The 16,625-nt window shown below is 40.2% G+C and overlaps 1 protein-coding gene across 1 annotated transcript in view; it reads left to right on the top strand.

Annotated features, from left to right (window-relative positions):
• Window positions 1–11,197, top strand: part of ARFGEF3 (ARFGEF family member 3) — a 79,868-nt gene extending 68,671 nt beyond the window's left edge. Inside the window, exons 27-34 of the mRNA XM_062488912.1 lie at window positions 824–952; window positions 1,486–1,662; window positions 2,201–2,315; window positions 3,082–3,184; window positions 3,731–3,862; window positions 6,128–6,258; window positions 9,036–10,266; window positions 11,006–11,197. Of these exons, the coding sequence (XP_062344896.1) occupies window positions 824–952; window positions 1,486–1,662; window positions 2,201–2,315; window positions 3,082–3,184; window positions 3,731–3,862; window positions 6,128–6,258; window positions 9,036–10,266; window positions 11,006–11,197 (2,210 nt within the window). The remainder of the gene's footprint in view (window positions 1–823; window positions 953–1,485; window positions 1,663–2,200; window positions 2,316–3,081; window positions 3,185–3,730; window positions 3,863–6,127; window positions 6,259–9,035; window positions 10,267–11,005) is intronic.
• Window positions 11,198–16,625: the final 5,428 nt, after the last annotated feature.

Below are 16,625 nucleotides of genomic sequence, written 5' to 3'. Positions count from 1 at the left end.
AACATGAACTTATTAGTGACCCAAAGTAAAATCCATTTTAGCCTAATAAACCCATAGCTTTTCAAGGTGACTTAACTCAAGAGTGTAAAGTGCAAGATCCTTCTAGTTGTTCATGTTATCATGGGGAACTAGCAAATACTTAAGAGATCTGTGAAAAATTAAAGGGCAGCAATTCCTAGCCATATTCAAAATTGTATTAAATACTAACTATCCCATAATCTTTTAGGGGATACCTCTTTGCCAATGTAGGCAAGAGCTCACCTGTATCCTATCTGCTGTTCTGGCAGCTGTCCAGCTCTGTGACCTCTTCAACATCTAAAGATGACATGTGAGGCAGCCTGATCATACCTCATGAGACATTTTTAGTGTTTAATTCTGAGTACCAAATAGAGACAGTTAAATTATGGCTAGTCTCCTCAGGAGCCTTACTTTAAAGCATAACCTAATGGAGTACAATCTATTCTGGGCAGCATTTGCAATGGTAATGAGATGATGTTTTATTTATATATTTTTCTGTGGGACGTTTTACACAAGGTTAAAGAGGCTGAGCTAGTAGGAATAGTAAAGTATGACCAGACCAAGGTGTGCATTGATGAGGAACAATGGGCAAAACATAAACATGTTAAAAAGGGAGGGGAAAAAGGAAACCATCATTTCAAAAATAGCTATTGCCCACAATCATTACACGGCAATAGTAAACATGCAGGAACCATGATCTTTAAGTTACTTTATTTATTAATTTCCATCATTTCTGAGGGCAAGTTTCACCTGTGTCAATCAGTATCTTACTCATGATTTTTAATCTTTCTTTCTTTATTTGTAGGCCTTATCAATGTCTGGATTATTCTGCTGGAAGAATTAACAACTGCCATATCCAACTGTCCCCGTCAGCACCAACCTCCTACTCTGGATCTGCTCTTTGAGCTGCTGAGGGATGTTGCCAAGACACCTGGTAATGAAAGGGCTTGATAAAATGTGAGCTAGTGGAGTCCTAACCAAACCTTTTAGCTTCCTAAGCCATTTCTGTAAAGCATGTTACTTGTGTTAAAGCTGCACAGAGACGTTCTCTACTAGAATGAGATTTTCTCGGAGCTGATAAGTTGTTCCAGTTAGTCCATCATTCTGTTAACAAAAGGCATCTTGTAAGAGTATATTGAACCTATGCTTAAATTCATTGCACAATAAAGAGGTGTGGTATTCTGTCGATGTCCTAGCCACAGAAAATGTTTGCTCCGTGTCTAGGAAATGGAAAGAGAATATTGCATAATCCTGCAGATCTGCTGGGAAAGACTGCAGGTAAAGAGTTGCTAAATGAACCTCATAACTACATCCAAAACATTTTGCCACTCTCATCCCACAAAGAAGTTTCAGAATTTCTTTCCTTCAGCATTGCTTCAGGCTTCAGCTTGGAACAAGTTAGCAAATTTACTGAGCATGTAGGCTTTGTAAGCAAGTATATACAACCATTATTCTGTTTATTTTAAGGACCAGGATTTGGCATTTATGCAGTTGTACATCTTCTTCTTCCCACGATGTCTCTTTGGCTCCACCGCAGCCATGGTGACCATTCTTACTGGGATGTGGCATCTTCTAATTTCAAGCATGCCATTGGCCTTTCCAGTGAACTTGTAGTGGAGCACATTCAGAATTTCATACACTCAGGTATGTCATTGTAGTGTCACATCTATGGTCATCAGTGACATGTTACTGAACAGCTACTTGGGGAGGTGGTTTCATTTCATTTTTGGTTGCTCAAGCATAAAGTAGGAGGAGGGTTTAAAAAATCTGATTGGGATTTTTTTTTTCTTTGTAGGGCTTAGAATTATGGGAAAAAAAATTGTAAGACACTTATGGAAGTTATGGAGACCAGGCTCCGTCTCAGAGCAGGGCTATCTTCAAAATTAAAAGATCATCATCTTTAGTATACTTCCCAAAAGAAGATAGAAAGACTTTGATCATAAGAGTATCAGAAACAGGATCTAAGAGAATTTCTCCTGTACCATTTCAGTCCAGATATTTTATATTAACTTTAAAAGGATTATTCTTATTTCGACTTGGTGCAATGCATGTTTCAATAGCTGCATAAAAAGCATTTTGTTTGCAAATTCTCTGTATAGCAGTAAGTGCAGCAAGACTGCTTATCTCTAATTATAATGAAAAGGCAATGATGTTAAAACCAGTCTGTGTTTTTTCCTTATAGATATTGGTTATGAAAATATGATCAATACTATGTTGAAAGATCTTTTCAAGTTGCTGGTAGCCTGTGTAGCAGAACCAACAGAAATTATTTCCAGAGTTGGCTGCTCCTGTATCAGGTAACCCAATCTGTTCACTCTTAGCATATTCAAGAAAGATGGCTATATCCTTAAAGAATTTGTTGACTGATAAGTTGGTCAACATCTCAAAAGAAGTCTACAGTATGTCTTAGCTCTTTTTAGTGAAATAATGAATTTTAGACTTATTATCCTTTTCTTGCTTTTTTTAGTGTGCTTCAGAACCTGTGATTTTAGTCATTACTATGTGAATGATTCTCTGAAAAAGCACTTGCACATTACTTATATATAGTTAGTCGATAATTGATCCTTAAGAAGAAGGTTTTTCTCCTGGCATTCACAGGTCTTTAGAGATAATTAGCATCTTTCACAATCTTCAGGTTATTACAGTCATAATCAAAACAAGCACTGCATTATACAGTGTGTCGTTCTTGTGGAAAGATACCTACTTAAAGGGGGAAAACAAAGGAGAAAACAAAAGTCAAAACTATAGTGTAATTTAAAAAAAAAAGGTCAGGGTAACAGCTGAGGAGACTGGATAACATTAGCTAGCTACTTAGTAAAGCCTTTTGTTCTGTTTTCATAGAATCACAGAATGGTTTGAGTTGGAAGGGACCTTAAAGATCACTTAGTTTCAACTCCCCTGCTATGGGCAGAGACACTTGCCACTAGACCAAGTTGCTCAGAGCCCCATCCAGCCTGGCCTTGGACACTTCCAAAGATGGAGATTTTTCAACCTTCTGCCTTTATAAGTAAGAATTGTCTAGTTCCTTCTTGAACATGGTAACATTTTCCTGTGTTCTTGCAGGTATGTGTTGGTGACAGCAGGGCCTGTTTTTACTGAAGAGATGTGGAGGCTTGCATGTTGTGCCTTGCAGGATGCATTCTCTGCCACTCTGGAGCCAGTAAAGGTAAAACTGCTGTTTTGCTGTCAGTCAAAATGTAAACACACAGTGGATGCATTAACTTTTGATGAGTTGTTAATTTGTTAATTCACAATTAAACATGCCAGATCAATAGTGGAGATTGAAATCAGTTTTTCTAAACATATACAAACAACACTAGTAGCTTACAGATCAGACTTATTTTAAATTGCCTTGCCAGTATGAAATCAGAAGAGTTCAGTAGGTGGAAATTTCCCTTTTGATCCATTTCTTCCTCTGGATTTACAAAAACTAGGTAGAAGACAATGTTGCTTTCTGTAACTGCATGCTCCATATAGACTCGTTTTCAATTCACTGTCTGTTTTGTAAACAAAAAATCCTGTGACGTCTTTGCAGACCAGCATCCATAAGAAGCTGCCTTTACACTGGATATATTAATTGCTAGATGACAGGTGACCAGCTGGTGGGAATGAGAAAGGTCACTGAATCTTGTATTTCACACAAACAGGCTGGACATGGCTACAGTAATTTTCTTTACACACAGTGAAATTCTGATGTTGTGTCTCTTTATAGAACCTGTTGGGCTATTTCCACAGTGGTGCTGAAAGCTTTAGTGGAGATGCCTGTGAAGTGAAGGTGGCAGCCCCCTCCCTCTCACCAAGTGCTGAAGCTGAGTACTGGAGAATCAGAGCCATGGCGCAACAGGTACTGACAGATGTTTCAGGGGAAGTCAGATATCTTTTAGATTTGGAGCTTTTCTTTATGAAGGTGTGTTTTTTTCCACCATCTTCCTCACAAACCCTACAGGCAAAGACTTTTTCATCACCAGCCTAACATCAATTGTCTAATAGTTGCATTCATAAAAATTGACAAAAACTAAAAAAAAAAAAAAAAAACAAAGCAAAAAACCAAAACCAAACAAATGAAAAAACCCCAAAAACCTTAAACCAAATTCCTAAATCAGGAATTTGGAATGCCTAGGGTGGGAAAAATGCATAGGTATCTAAAAAGGACTGACAATGAGCCTACTGTGCAATGTAATTTTTAAAGTTGCCCGGTTAGCATACATTAGTGGAGATGTTTCCGATAGAGAAAGGGAAATAGTAGTGTTACTGTGAATCCTCATCAAGAATGTCACATAGATTTCTGAATACTCTGTTAAAGAATGATAAATTCAAAGGACAAAAAATTGCACTGGAACAGAGATGGTGATATTAAAATAGGAAAACAAGATTTGCTTAACCTATCGAAGCATTTTTCTCTATAAATACCTAGGTATAGATTGCAAAGGAAAAAAATGGTTACTGGAAACTAGGATACTGCTGACAGTTAACAAATGATTCACTAACTCCTAATCAGAATCAGCAGAGCTAACTTGGAAACCATCTTAGGGTCCTTGTGACTACAGTGAAGGTTATTCACTCTGTGAAAGTGGTTATATGAAACAAGTTATTTGAAATACAGCAGACTGAACTTAATGACCTGAAGGATACCATAAAACTGTAAATACCATATGACAGTTTCATCATGGGAAAGCAGATAGATTACAAACAGCCAGCAGATGTTTGGTGTCAATTTCTGACTTGATAAATCATACTCTGATGCTGCTTGAAAATCTGAGACACACAGACCAGGATTGGTGATCACAAATAATGTGGTAGTGGCAGACATTGTTCAAAGAGAAAATGTGTTTTAAATTAAGTTTTAAGATGCAGAACTCAAGAAAAAAGGGGATGTAACATTAATACTTTTCTCGTAGACACTATCAGTGGCACTCCCTGAGTCTTCCTCAGTGAGCATTTGCCACAGCTGTGAAGCTACAAAACAAAGCTACAGCAATTGAGTTGTTTCCCTGTTTCCCACTGAAACGATTTTAGTTGGGATAGAGTTAATTTTCTTCCTAGTAGTTGGTACAGTGCTGTGGTTTGAATTCAGTATGAGAATAATGTTGGTAACACACTGATTCTAGTTGTTGCTGAATAGTGCTCACACTAAGTCAAGGACCATTCAGTTTTCCATCCTCTGCCAGTAAGGAGGTGCATGAGAAGCCTGGTGGGGAGCATGGCCGGGACAAGCTGATGGAGACTGGCCAGAGGGATATCCCATACCGCAAGAGTGTCATGCTCAGTATGTAAATGAGGGGAGTTGTCTGACAGGGACTGCTCAGGAAGGGGCTGGGCATCACTCATTGGGTGATGAGGAACTGTACTGTGCAAGTTTTATTTCTCTTTTTTTTGGTGTTTTTTTTTATTGTTGGTGCGGTTTTTTTGTTTTGTTTTGTGCTTTATTTTGGCTTTTTTGTTGTTATTGTTGTTGTCTCCCTTTTTGTGGTGGTGGTTGACAGTGCTGTATTTTATTTAAATTATTAAACTGTTCTTTTATCAACCCATGAGGTTTATCTTTCTTTCCCTGATTGCCCTCCCCTCCCCATCCTTGAGAGGCATGGGGTGTGAGGTGTGATAAGTTTGTGGCTGCTTGGTACTTAGTTGCTGTCTGTGCTTAAACTACAACACACCCCCAAACAATTGCATATTAGGTGTCTGTTGTATCTTCATGGCTGAAAATAATCCTTCCAACAACGAACCTTTTTAGGTGGAACTGGGCTACCATGCAAACAGGTCCTTGTCTCCACTGTACGTGGTCCTTTCAGATAGAAGCATACAGACAGCTTGGTTTGGTGTTTGGTGTTATGCCTTATACAGGTTCAAAGAAACAAATGTCTGTCCTTTGCCTTGCACCCTGCTGGATGTCTGGAGGTAGCCCATTGCTGCTTTACCGAAGTAGCATACTCCAGGAAAGGTCTGCCTGGGGGGGATACCTTGCATTCTCTCTATTACTGTAAAATAATTTAGTTTGACAGATATTTCACACTGCAGGGAATCCTATTCCCAGCCTCTTCCCCCCTCCCCCCCTCCCAGGACCCACTGCAAGTGTTAAACTGATTGTTTTATGTAACTTACTGTTTTCTAGGTCTTCATGCTGGAGACTCAGTGCTCCCCAAAAACCCCTAGCAACAAGGAAGGCTTTGAACATGCCCAGTCGTGTGTGCTCATCATTGACCTGCCACCAGATAAGAAACCAAATGGGCATAACCAGAGAAGGTAAAATATCTTCCAAGGAAGGCACTGTGTCACTAAAAGTAAGATAAAAATATTGCTCGACAGGAAGAAATGTGAACTGAGTCTGGTAAATCATACCTCTCCCTAGGGCTCAAATGAAAAAAAATGAATACACTGATCAAATTAGGTTTCATGACACGGTTGTGTTTTTAGTGATACTTAGCAAATGCAACGTCTGCTTCACTAAGGGTCTTTTACATTCTCTATTACTTGGTTAAGAAGGTAGAAAAAGGTAATGGATAAAGTGGGGCATTATAAACTGAAGAGACCACATCCAAAACTGCAAAGCTGCCAACACTGAGCTAGGGAACATTGTTTTTGCTTGGCGCATTATTTTTGTGGAAGTCTTTCTGTTACATTACCACCTGAGAAACTCATATCTGCACTACAGTCTGATCCTATGAAAGAATATTTCCTTTTGCTTGCACTTGGTTGTTTAAACAGCTGCTGTACCATCATTTGGGCCAAGAATCAGAATTCTGCATTCAGGGTTTGTGTTTGTATTGCAAGGTGTGTAATGGCATGAAATCATCTTTTACAAGATACCAAACATGGTTTTATGCCACTCAAATCTAAAATATTGCTTGCAATAAGGAGCAATGTGATGGTTTTAAGGATGTGATGGTCCTTCTTTGGATGGACAGGAAGAAAGACCATGCACAATGCCCTTATTCTTTCACACTGCTGTACAGAAGCTTTCCCCCAAGAGCAGGTGCTCAGTTGCCTCACCATCAGAGAACAGGGCCCTGCACAGAGACAAAGAAAGCTTGAGATCACAGGTTAAACCATTCCTTTATAGGGGAAAATATCTACTTTTTCCAAAGGCTAGCAGGACATTATTCTTGTTACTATGAATGCAAAGCAAAAGACTGGAATATTCACCTCTCATAACACATAAGGCCATGCAATCTAACAGGCTGTGTTTGTAAGGGTAGCAAAGGTCTTGCTTGTCTTCAAACAAATAAAGCTTGCAATTCACACAAACTCTGAATGCTCTCACACTGTGCTTTGTCCAGCTAACTGCTAAAGGTGTATATGCCCATAGCCAAGTGTTATCCCAGCAATGCTCATTTTTCACCAAAATACAGCTCATGAGTTGACTGTGCCACTGTTTACATATTATTTGCTACAGCAGTGCAGTAATATGGCAATCATGCATGATAGTAGATGTGGCCTTTCCAAAGTTTTACTTTAACCTTAGCAGGGTTTCACTTCTCCCTTTTGGTTTTGTTTCCTTAATGCTGCATCGTTTCACAGGAAGCTGGGGTAAGGGAGCTTTTCTTCTTCCTAAAAAGTGATCATATATTTCAGTTTGAAACTTTGGGCAGAATAAGAAAATACTATCCTTAACCAGCTTTGACATTGTGTTTTCACCTATAGTTCTCTACCCGTTTCTTTTGGGATTGAACAGTACTTTACACTGTCCTTGTAAATTGCTTTTTTGGCTATTACAAGGAAAGCAGATCTCCTTCATTCCTGGCCCTGCTTTTGGAATAGGATTAGTTGCTTGAAATCACTGCAAGATCTCATTTACCTTCATACATGCTCTTAAGAGCTTTTCTGAGTCAGAGCCTCTAATGATTTTTACAGCTGAAAACTACTTCCCCATAAAGAGCTCAACTGTGTGGGCTAATCATCAACATTTTATCACTTTCAAATAATAAGAGTACTAAATTTTACTGATGTATCAGCACTGACAGCTGTGTCATGGTAGGCAAACTGACATGGGGAATGTAAGTGAAGAGCAGTTTTGCCTGAATTTTTTTATAAGATTTCTCAAAAAAAAAAAGAAAAAAGAAAAAAATTGGCTTTTTGTCTTGCTATTCCCAAACACTTTTGACAGTTGTTTAATGAAAGCAGAATAATTTTGCAACAAAAAATGTCAAATGTCTACAACTGAATTTCTCATGTTACATGAAGATATGCTTTGTCTTTGACCTAAAACATCAGTATTGCAAGCAAACTGAAAAATCTCTTCCTTACTTGATAGCTGTGCTAATTAAAATTTGACCCATCACATCAAATCAAGTATTATTATGTACATCAGCTCAATTTAAAACATTGCCCTGTAATCTTACATAAAGACCTTTTTAAGATATGTTTAATAGTTTATAATTTGAAATCCATGAGATACCAAACAACAATCCTATCTTTCCTCCAATCCTTGCTTGCCTGTAAGCCTCTCAGTGTTATTTACTGGTGAAAGACCTGAAAACTTTGGTCGGAGGCATTTGCCATTCCTGTGCCCCCTGTGCAAATCAAAAATCAGTGAGGGCTAAAACAACTCCCAGTATCTCTCTAACAGGAACACAGCTAAGGATCACCCAGTACCATATGTGAGGAACAGAGTTCGGAATAGGTATTTTCATGCTAGGCTCTCAGTGTTTAAGTTGAAGTCTTAAGAGCAAGCAGTGAAATGTACCTTCAGCCAGACTTCAGCTTTTTGCATGCTCCATTGCACTGCTGATGTTTCTGTACATGTTTCTTTACTGATTGGATACCTCTTCATGGCTTATTTTTAAGAAGAATTCCTAGGCATTAATGGAAATGGAAACTGAGTAGTAAAGTAGTTTTGGCATCAATTTGTTACAGCAAGATAAAGGTTATCTGACATGTTGGTGGAGGAATAATTTGTGTGTCAATAAATTCCTCAGTTAGAGCAGGTTGAAATATCTGAGTGTGCTTTTATTCCTAGTGCAAGCACAATGCAGCATTTTAATATTCTATGATTTTTTCCTTCCCATGCTTGCTTTACCCAGCATTCCTTTCAGGACAATAGTGGTGAGCTTGCTGTCCCACCAAGTACTGCTCCAGAATTTATATGACATCTTACTGGAAGAATTTGTGAAAGGCCCTTCTAACTTGGAGGAGAAAATGGCAATACAAGTACCAGAAAACAGGTTGGCTGGTTTTCTCAGGTACATCTCCATGCAAAACCTGGCTGTCATCTTTGACTTGCTCTTGGACTCCTACAGAACAGCCAGAGAGTTTGACACCAGACCTGGGCTGAAGTGTTTGCTGAAAAAAGTGTCTGGCATTAGTGGAGCTGCCAACTTATATCGCCAGTCAGCAATGAGCTTCAACATCTACTTCCACGCCTTGATTTGTGCAATCCTGACAAACCAGGAGAACATCACTGCAGAGCAAGTGAAAAAGATCCTCTTTGAAGACGACGAGAGAAGCACGGACTCATCACAGCAGTGTTCTTCAGAAGATGAAGACATATTTGAAGAAACTGCCCAGGTCAGTCCCCCACGAGGGAAGGAGAAGAGGCAATGGAGGGCTCGAATCCCATCTTTGAGTGTCCAGCCTGTCAGCAATGCAGACTGGGGATGGCTGATCAAGCGGCTTCACAAGCTCTGCATGGAACTGTGCAATAACTACATCCAAATGCACCTGGACCTGGAGAATAATGTAGAGGAGCCTCCAGTGTTCAAAGGTGACTCTTTCTTCATTTTACCATCTTTTCACTCAGAAACCTCCACCCCATCAACTGGAGGGCTGTCTGGAAAGGACACACCATCAGAAGATGACCGAAGTCAAATCAGGGACCAACTGGCAGACAGCTTGACACCTCGAGGAGGGAGTGGAGAAATATTGCTGCTGCCCCCGCCCCTGAGTCCTAAACCAGAGAAAAAAGAGCAAACCAAGAAAAAAGAATGGTGGGAGAGTGCTGGCAACAAAATCTACACCATAGCTACTGACAAAACCATCTCCAAGTTTATGACAGAATACAAGAAGCGAAAGCAGCAACAGGCCATGACATCCTTCACCAAAGAGGTCAAAGTGGAAAAGAAAGGCGAGCTCCTGGGTTCAAGAGGGCCAGACTCACCTGTACTCCAGCGGCCACAACATCTTCTAGATCAAGGTCAAATGAGACATTCATTCAGTGCTGGTCCAGAGATCCTGAGACAAGAGAAAAGACCCCGTTCAGGGTCCACAGTCAGCTCCCTGAATATATCTATTAGGGATGCAGAGGCCCAGATACAGGTAGGACATTCTTGTAGAAGATTAATAATAATAGCAATAAATAAAAATATACCTATACATTTTTTACATTATTATAATATTTTGTTAAATATTGTATTATATAATGAAGTCCTCATGATGAGGACTCAATCTTTCAGGAACTGGAATTAATAAAAACCTGATTCTGTCCCATTAAAAGAATGTCAGTCTTCTGGGCAGTGTCATCAGGCATATACTAGTTCAGCTTTCAATAGTGCTTCCATGGCTGAGGCCAAAGCTGCCCTTATTCCTGAGAACTGAGGACTTACAGCAAACTCATTGCTTACTGCTATGGGCTGTAGCCCACTGAAGGCTTTTGAAAATGCCATGCTGCTTGACACATTGCTTTTGTACTTAAGAATGGGGGGGGTTTGTTAATTCCAGAAAAAAATAATGGGTTCTTTTGCTAAACAGAAGTTTGCTGTTTGCATGTCCAATTGAACAAATCAGTGGAAGCATGAAACTTGACAGATTTTGTTCTCTAGGGGGAAAAAAAAAGGAATGGGTGAGCATGATACCTGCAATGCGAAGTCAGATAATGACTTAGTACTGAATGTGATTTAGGAAGACACAGTGAACATTAAAATGAATATGCTGGCATTACTCAGTTGGCTTCATGAGGCTGCAACCACCGGATACCTTATTTTCTGCCTCAACTGCTGGGCTCACCTATTTAGAAAGGTCTTCTAAAGAGGTTTCTTTAAATCCAATTTCTTTGTAGGCATGGACCAACATGGTGCTGACAGTTCTCAACCAGATTCAGGCTCTGCCAGACCAAACTTTCACAGCCCTGCAGCCAGCAGTGTTCCCCTGTATCAGCCAGCTGACTTGCCACGTGACAGATATCCGTGTCCGCCAGGCAGTGCGGGAATGGCTGGGAAGAGTGGGCCGAGTATATGATATCATCCTTTAAACCAACCTGTGCTCTGTTGCAAAGGGCAGAAGACATTCAAGGGATACAGCAAAGAAGTACTTGGGGTTCATTAATTGCCTATTTGTTGGTGATAAATTAAGAAACAATGAGCATGTAAATTTCTATTGTCTATCCACCTGTGTGTCCCTGACTCACACTAGCGAAGGAGGCAAAGCATGAGTCTGTTTAGAGGATCTAGCATAGCCCCAGAACCTGTCTGTAAGTCAGGCTCCTACCAGAAGAGGTGATACAATTCATAGCCTTCATTTTCACTCAAATTTGCAGCAGTGGGAGCCACCAGAAACTCCAGCAGAACTTCCACACTTGAAATCAGCTGCGAGTGCAGCTGTCATGTGGATGTCAAACCAGGTCAGTAAACCTATTTAATTTAGAAAATAAACAAATAAATACAAGTTAGTGAAAAGGGGAGGCTATAGGACAAGTGAGAAGGTGACATTTTTCAGGGTAACATCTTCCCTTCAAAAATTGGCATGTGAGAGGACAGCCAAGTAAAGATTATTGTAGTAGCTAAATGTGTCACTGGCTAGAGGAAGAAGAAATTTCTTTTGCTCCAGGAAGAGCCTTTGAAATCACATTTGGAGTAGCTAAAGAATCCCAGGTCTAAAATGGGTGAACCAAGCACAGGCTATTGATCCTTTCATTGCTCTTATGGAGTATTGCTCGAGGAGAAATGCCACTGTCAAGCTGCCCTCTCTGCAACACTGCCCTGGCTGCCTCTTCACCTATGCCTACAGCTGAGCATTTTGCCACATGTCTAATTCCCTCTACGGGCAAAAGTATGTTTTGCTCTTTCCTGTGAAGCCAGGGGGAAGACACACCATAGCAAATACCAGCATGTGCCAGTATCCAGCATTCGACTAAGCAAAGTGTTCCAGTTTAAGCACCACTGCAGCTATTATTCTACTGGAAATTCATGTTTGCTTATGTAGAGCTGCTGTAGCCAGGAACACCTTTATCACCTTTGTTAAACGTAGCCTATCACTCCACTTGGAGCTGAAGCAAGATGGAAAATGATATGAAAGGCAGGTATATTTCCTGTTTCTCTCTCATTTCTTGTCTGCTGCTGTAAATAGTAAAAGACAGATCCTCATGGAGGTACAACCCCTCCATGTAGCACTCCTATTGGGACTATTGCAGTTTGCTGTTATTAGTAAGTGGGAGGAGAAGGGGGAGGATTGACTATTGTGTTGTCAAATGCTTATGTGATGCTTTTCACACTATACAAAGCAAAGGGTTACCTTGCTGCACAAGTTATGTCACACCCCTTGGAACATTTCATCTCGTACTCCCATGCTATATCATTTGTTGATTTGTTGATAACTTGTTGAAAATGAGTTGATTTTAATTTTGGGTGATCCCTTAATGCTGTTCTCCCAAGGCTTTTAAACTGTGCATGCCAACTAAATATACAGCTTCAGTCCCTGCTCCAAAGCATCCTAGAAATGTCATCTCTTTATATAAGGCCTGGATTTTGCACAACTAACTGCTTTTAGCATCTTAAACGTGGAAAAACAGAGGGAGCCAAGAAGCTCCACTGAACAGCCATCTCCCAAGCTGCTTTCTTTACAGAGTCTGACACTATCCTCTTGCCTTTTCCCTCCATTGCCTTCTTCCCGTTTGTCACCTGCTAGTCTTGTGCAGGGAGTATTTGTCCCAGAACTTTCCGCAGTGCCAGTCATGCTGTTTTCCTTTCTTTAAAAAGTTCCCTTTGCTAAATTGTTTAAAGGACATAAAAATTCTGTAAAAACAACTCTTTTCTACCACCACAACAGACTTTATGAATTATTAATTTAACAAGGTTTTCAATTGTCAATTTTCTCCCAACAGTTTTAATACTTCCTCAGGGACAGGTTAGATTAGGCTTTGGTATCAGGGAGAGTAGTAGCACAGCTTGTTTTGTGTTGCCATGTCTTTCTTATACATCTTCAGGTAGAGTAAAAGTGTGGTTACATTTTTTGTTAAAGTTTTTATTTGGCATCTATACAGAACTGCTTTTAAAGCAGTACAATAATTAGGCAATAACAGAAATCAGAATAATAAAACATATTCAAAGCAGCCAACTCTGATGGTTTAATTATAAATGCATCGAATAGATGCAGATTGTTGCTGTACTGATCTAAAACTAAAGCAAATCCCTAAATTGTGTAGGGAAAATAAAATTGAGAGCAGTATTAGTGAAATCACTCAGGACTGCAGAAGAGGTCCTAGAATCTAGGAAACACCATGGTTGCATTGTGGTTGCAATACACAGTCCTTCTGTAAATCAGAAAAAAAAAAGCTTTAGGAGTGACAGTACCATTACCATCACCTCCCTCAAGCCCATGAACACAGTATAACCTAGTGTTACCTGATTAGCCACCATCTTGAACCTAAAATGTAATTTCATTTTAACTATTTACACTACAACTACCACATTGCAAAACAAGGACAGGTAAATTTGCTATGTTGCTGTTGGCCTGCTTTGAACTTTGTCCTTCAAATTATGCTCTGAGTGCCCATTGTCACTCTTAGTGCCTCTGCTCATTAACACCCCTCCCTAAAAGGTCATAAGTAACTTTGAGTAATTCCAGAAATGTAATTTAGAAGGAGGGAAAAAAGAATATTTGAAGCATCAGACTTTCCAGAGCAAAGTTCAGCATGTGCTACTCTTAGTTTTCTTCGTGTATATAAAATGCTAGCCAGGTGAAGGGAGATGCCCATGGCCTCTTCAGTAACCACAACCATGAGATATAGAAGCTGAAGCTTTCTGATGCACCTTCATAGCATAAACAAATCTTTAAAAAGTAGTTGGTTCATCAGATTCTCAGCATTTTTTCTGCTAGTTTAGCTACAGCCATCAGTAAGCCCTGAAGAAGTAGAAAAATTAATGTGTGAAGTCACCATTTCATAAGTCCTGTGTGGCCTGTTTCATGGCTCATGGCTGCCAGCACAATACCTTCAGACTTCATAAAGCAAGCTTTTAGCCCAAAGGAGAAGTCTGCCACATCAGTCCCAGGAAAAGGAGACTGTCATCAGCCTGTCCTAAGCTTCAGAAGAGGAATTCACAGCACTGCACACCCCAGTCATGTCCAGGTGCATGCTACAGTGGCTTTTCTGCTTTCTACTTGTAAGTAGGGAAGCACCTCAGTCAGTAGCAGGAGTAGTCCTTGTATCCACATGTGTATTCACACGTCCATCCCGTTCAAATCCTTACTGCTGTTCCATAGCCTCGTGCATGGCAGTGTAGTGGCAGCTTTGCTGTTGAACCAATCATTTGAACCCTGAGCAAACCAGTCTCTGCACTGCAGCCTGAGCTTGCTCTTTGCCTTGGTTAATGCCCACATTCTTTTCTTTCCTTGCCTTTACTTTTTTTGTTGCATAAATTTCTATAGGAGTTGGGTTTGATTTTTTTAATTGGACTGGCCAGTTGTTTTAAAAAATAATTGCCCAGTAACTTTTACTCAACTGAAATGCTTTAAAAAAGAAGATGTAGTAGCTTGACATCCTTCTCAGGTATCAGAGCTGCACTTCTGCTGCCTTTGCCTAATTCACACTGCCCTTCTCAGGGCTGCTCTGGTCAGTAGAGACAACGACATCTCATTTTAAAATCTTGTAGGTGGTTGCTAACAGAGGAAGTTGCTGCTGCCCAGCATCAACTACCTTTAAGCACATAAAACAGCTCATCACTGTGCAAATATTTAAAGCTGAGAAAAGCAGAGCACTCATCAGGAAAGCAATCCTTGTCCTACAGAACAGGGGCAGGGTTTGACCCCAACTTACATGGTCTCAGGTCATTGTATATGTTTGCACTTCACGCTTCACTGTGAACATATGCAGTCATATGAGATGATTGACATGTATGTACAAATACCTGTAGCTCCAATCACTGCCATATTCTGGGCATTCAGCATATTTTCAAAGAGCTATCCACATTAGTAATATGCTTATCTGCTGTGTTACATATTTGTGTCACCAGCAGTGGTTAACACAGTTGTTCTGGTACCTTTTCCAAGCATTCAGCAGCCACTGAATTACCACCACTATCTCTTCGTTAACGTGCCTTCATGTCTTTATGATGTTAAAATACACATTTAATGCTTTCCTAGGGATAAACACTCATTTGAGAATAATTTAAGAACATTACTTAATTTACCATATAGAAAGAATTATTAGGAAAATATTTACACAGACCTGGGCAATATTTTCCTTGCACAACTTCCAGTACAGGCAACACAGCTTTTGCCTCATCACAGATGAAAAATGTATGTCCTCTGCTCTGTGGCTTGCTCATGTCAAGGCCAAGCACAGTTTACACCTGTGACTTGTAAGGTGCTTTCCCTTTCACTTTGAGCTTCAAGTTCTGTTTACAACTTGAACCTTTATGTAAAATTCACTGATAAATCCTCACTCACCAAAGATAAAAGCCCCACCTCTAAGTACCGTGTGCAGTCTTCACCTGTACTTTATATAGCAGCATCTCAGTGTTGGTATCTACGCTGCAGATCCCAGCACAGCACTAGCATGAAACCAAGTGACAAACAAGTTAGAAAGCGGAGTCCAGCTCAATTTGCAGCCTGCACTTTGTACCTTTCTTCACAGCTTGGGCCCACACTCAAAGTGCTAAAGCTGTTGAAATCAATGGAAGTAGCTAGGGATCTTTACTACTCAGGACTCAGTCCTTGAGTCCTTCAATCCCTACATATAGGTTCACAAGTTCTCAGGAAAGGGGAAATCCTGTAAAGGTCTTTGTGTCACCCTCTCTGCTGCTGCCCTCCATACACCTCCTGCTTGAAAAATCCATGGGAACCAGCACACAGTCCCACGCAACCCCATACTGCAAAACTCGAACCCACACCTTCGCACAGATCCAGCAAGCCAAAGTGATTTATTTTTTACCCAGCTCATCTGTACAGAAGCCTGCTGAGAAATTGTGCATGTGGTTTGGCTATTGTCACCTTCAGCAATCCATTCTAGAAATGCCATTTCTCAGTGCTAAATTGTTTTTAATTCACAAAAAAAGTGAAGTGCTTCCTCCCCCCCCCTCCCCATTTTATACTAAGATATGTCTAATGTGTCTAAGCAGGCTATTTACTCATTACTACAGTCATAGTAGTTTATGGGAAGACCTGTGTATAGGGCTCATTGTGGTTTATGACATGAAACAGGGTTTTTTCAGTTGCTGATCATTCCACAGTGGTTAAAGGAGTGAGATGATACCATCAATTTATCAAAAGAAGTTTCTCTTCTTTTAGAGTGAAGGACCAATTTACCGTTGCACAGAAGCACAAATGTTGGATTTTATGCAATGTAGATAAAAGCATGTGGCAGCTAGTGATCCCTCTTCACTGAGCCTCCCTAATTTGAGAGGAGATTCTATAGGGATATCACCAAAGGGTCTCAGCATCCCTCACCAGCAACGTGCCTGGAA

Source organism: Cinclus cinclus, chromosome 3 (assembly GCF_963662255.1).
Source record: "Cinclus cinclus chromosome 3, bCinCin1.1, whole genome shotgun sequence".
Lineage (NCBI taxonomy): Eukaryota > Metazoa > Chordata > Aves > Passeriformes > Cinclidae > Cinclus > Cinclus cinclus.
This window is presented reverse-complemented; position numbering and strand designations above follow the sequence as displayed.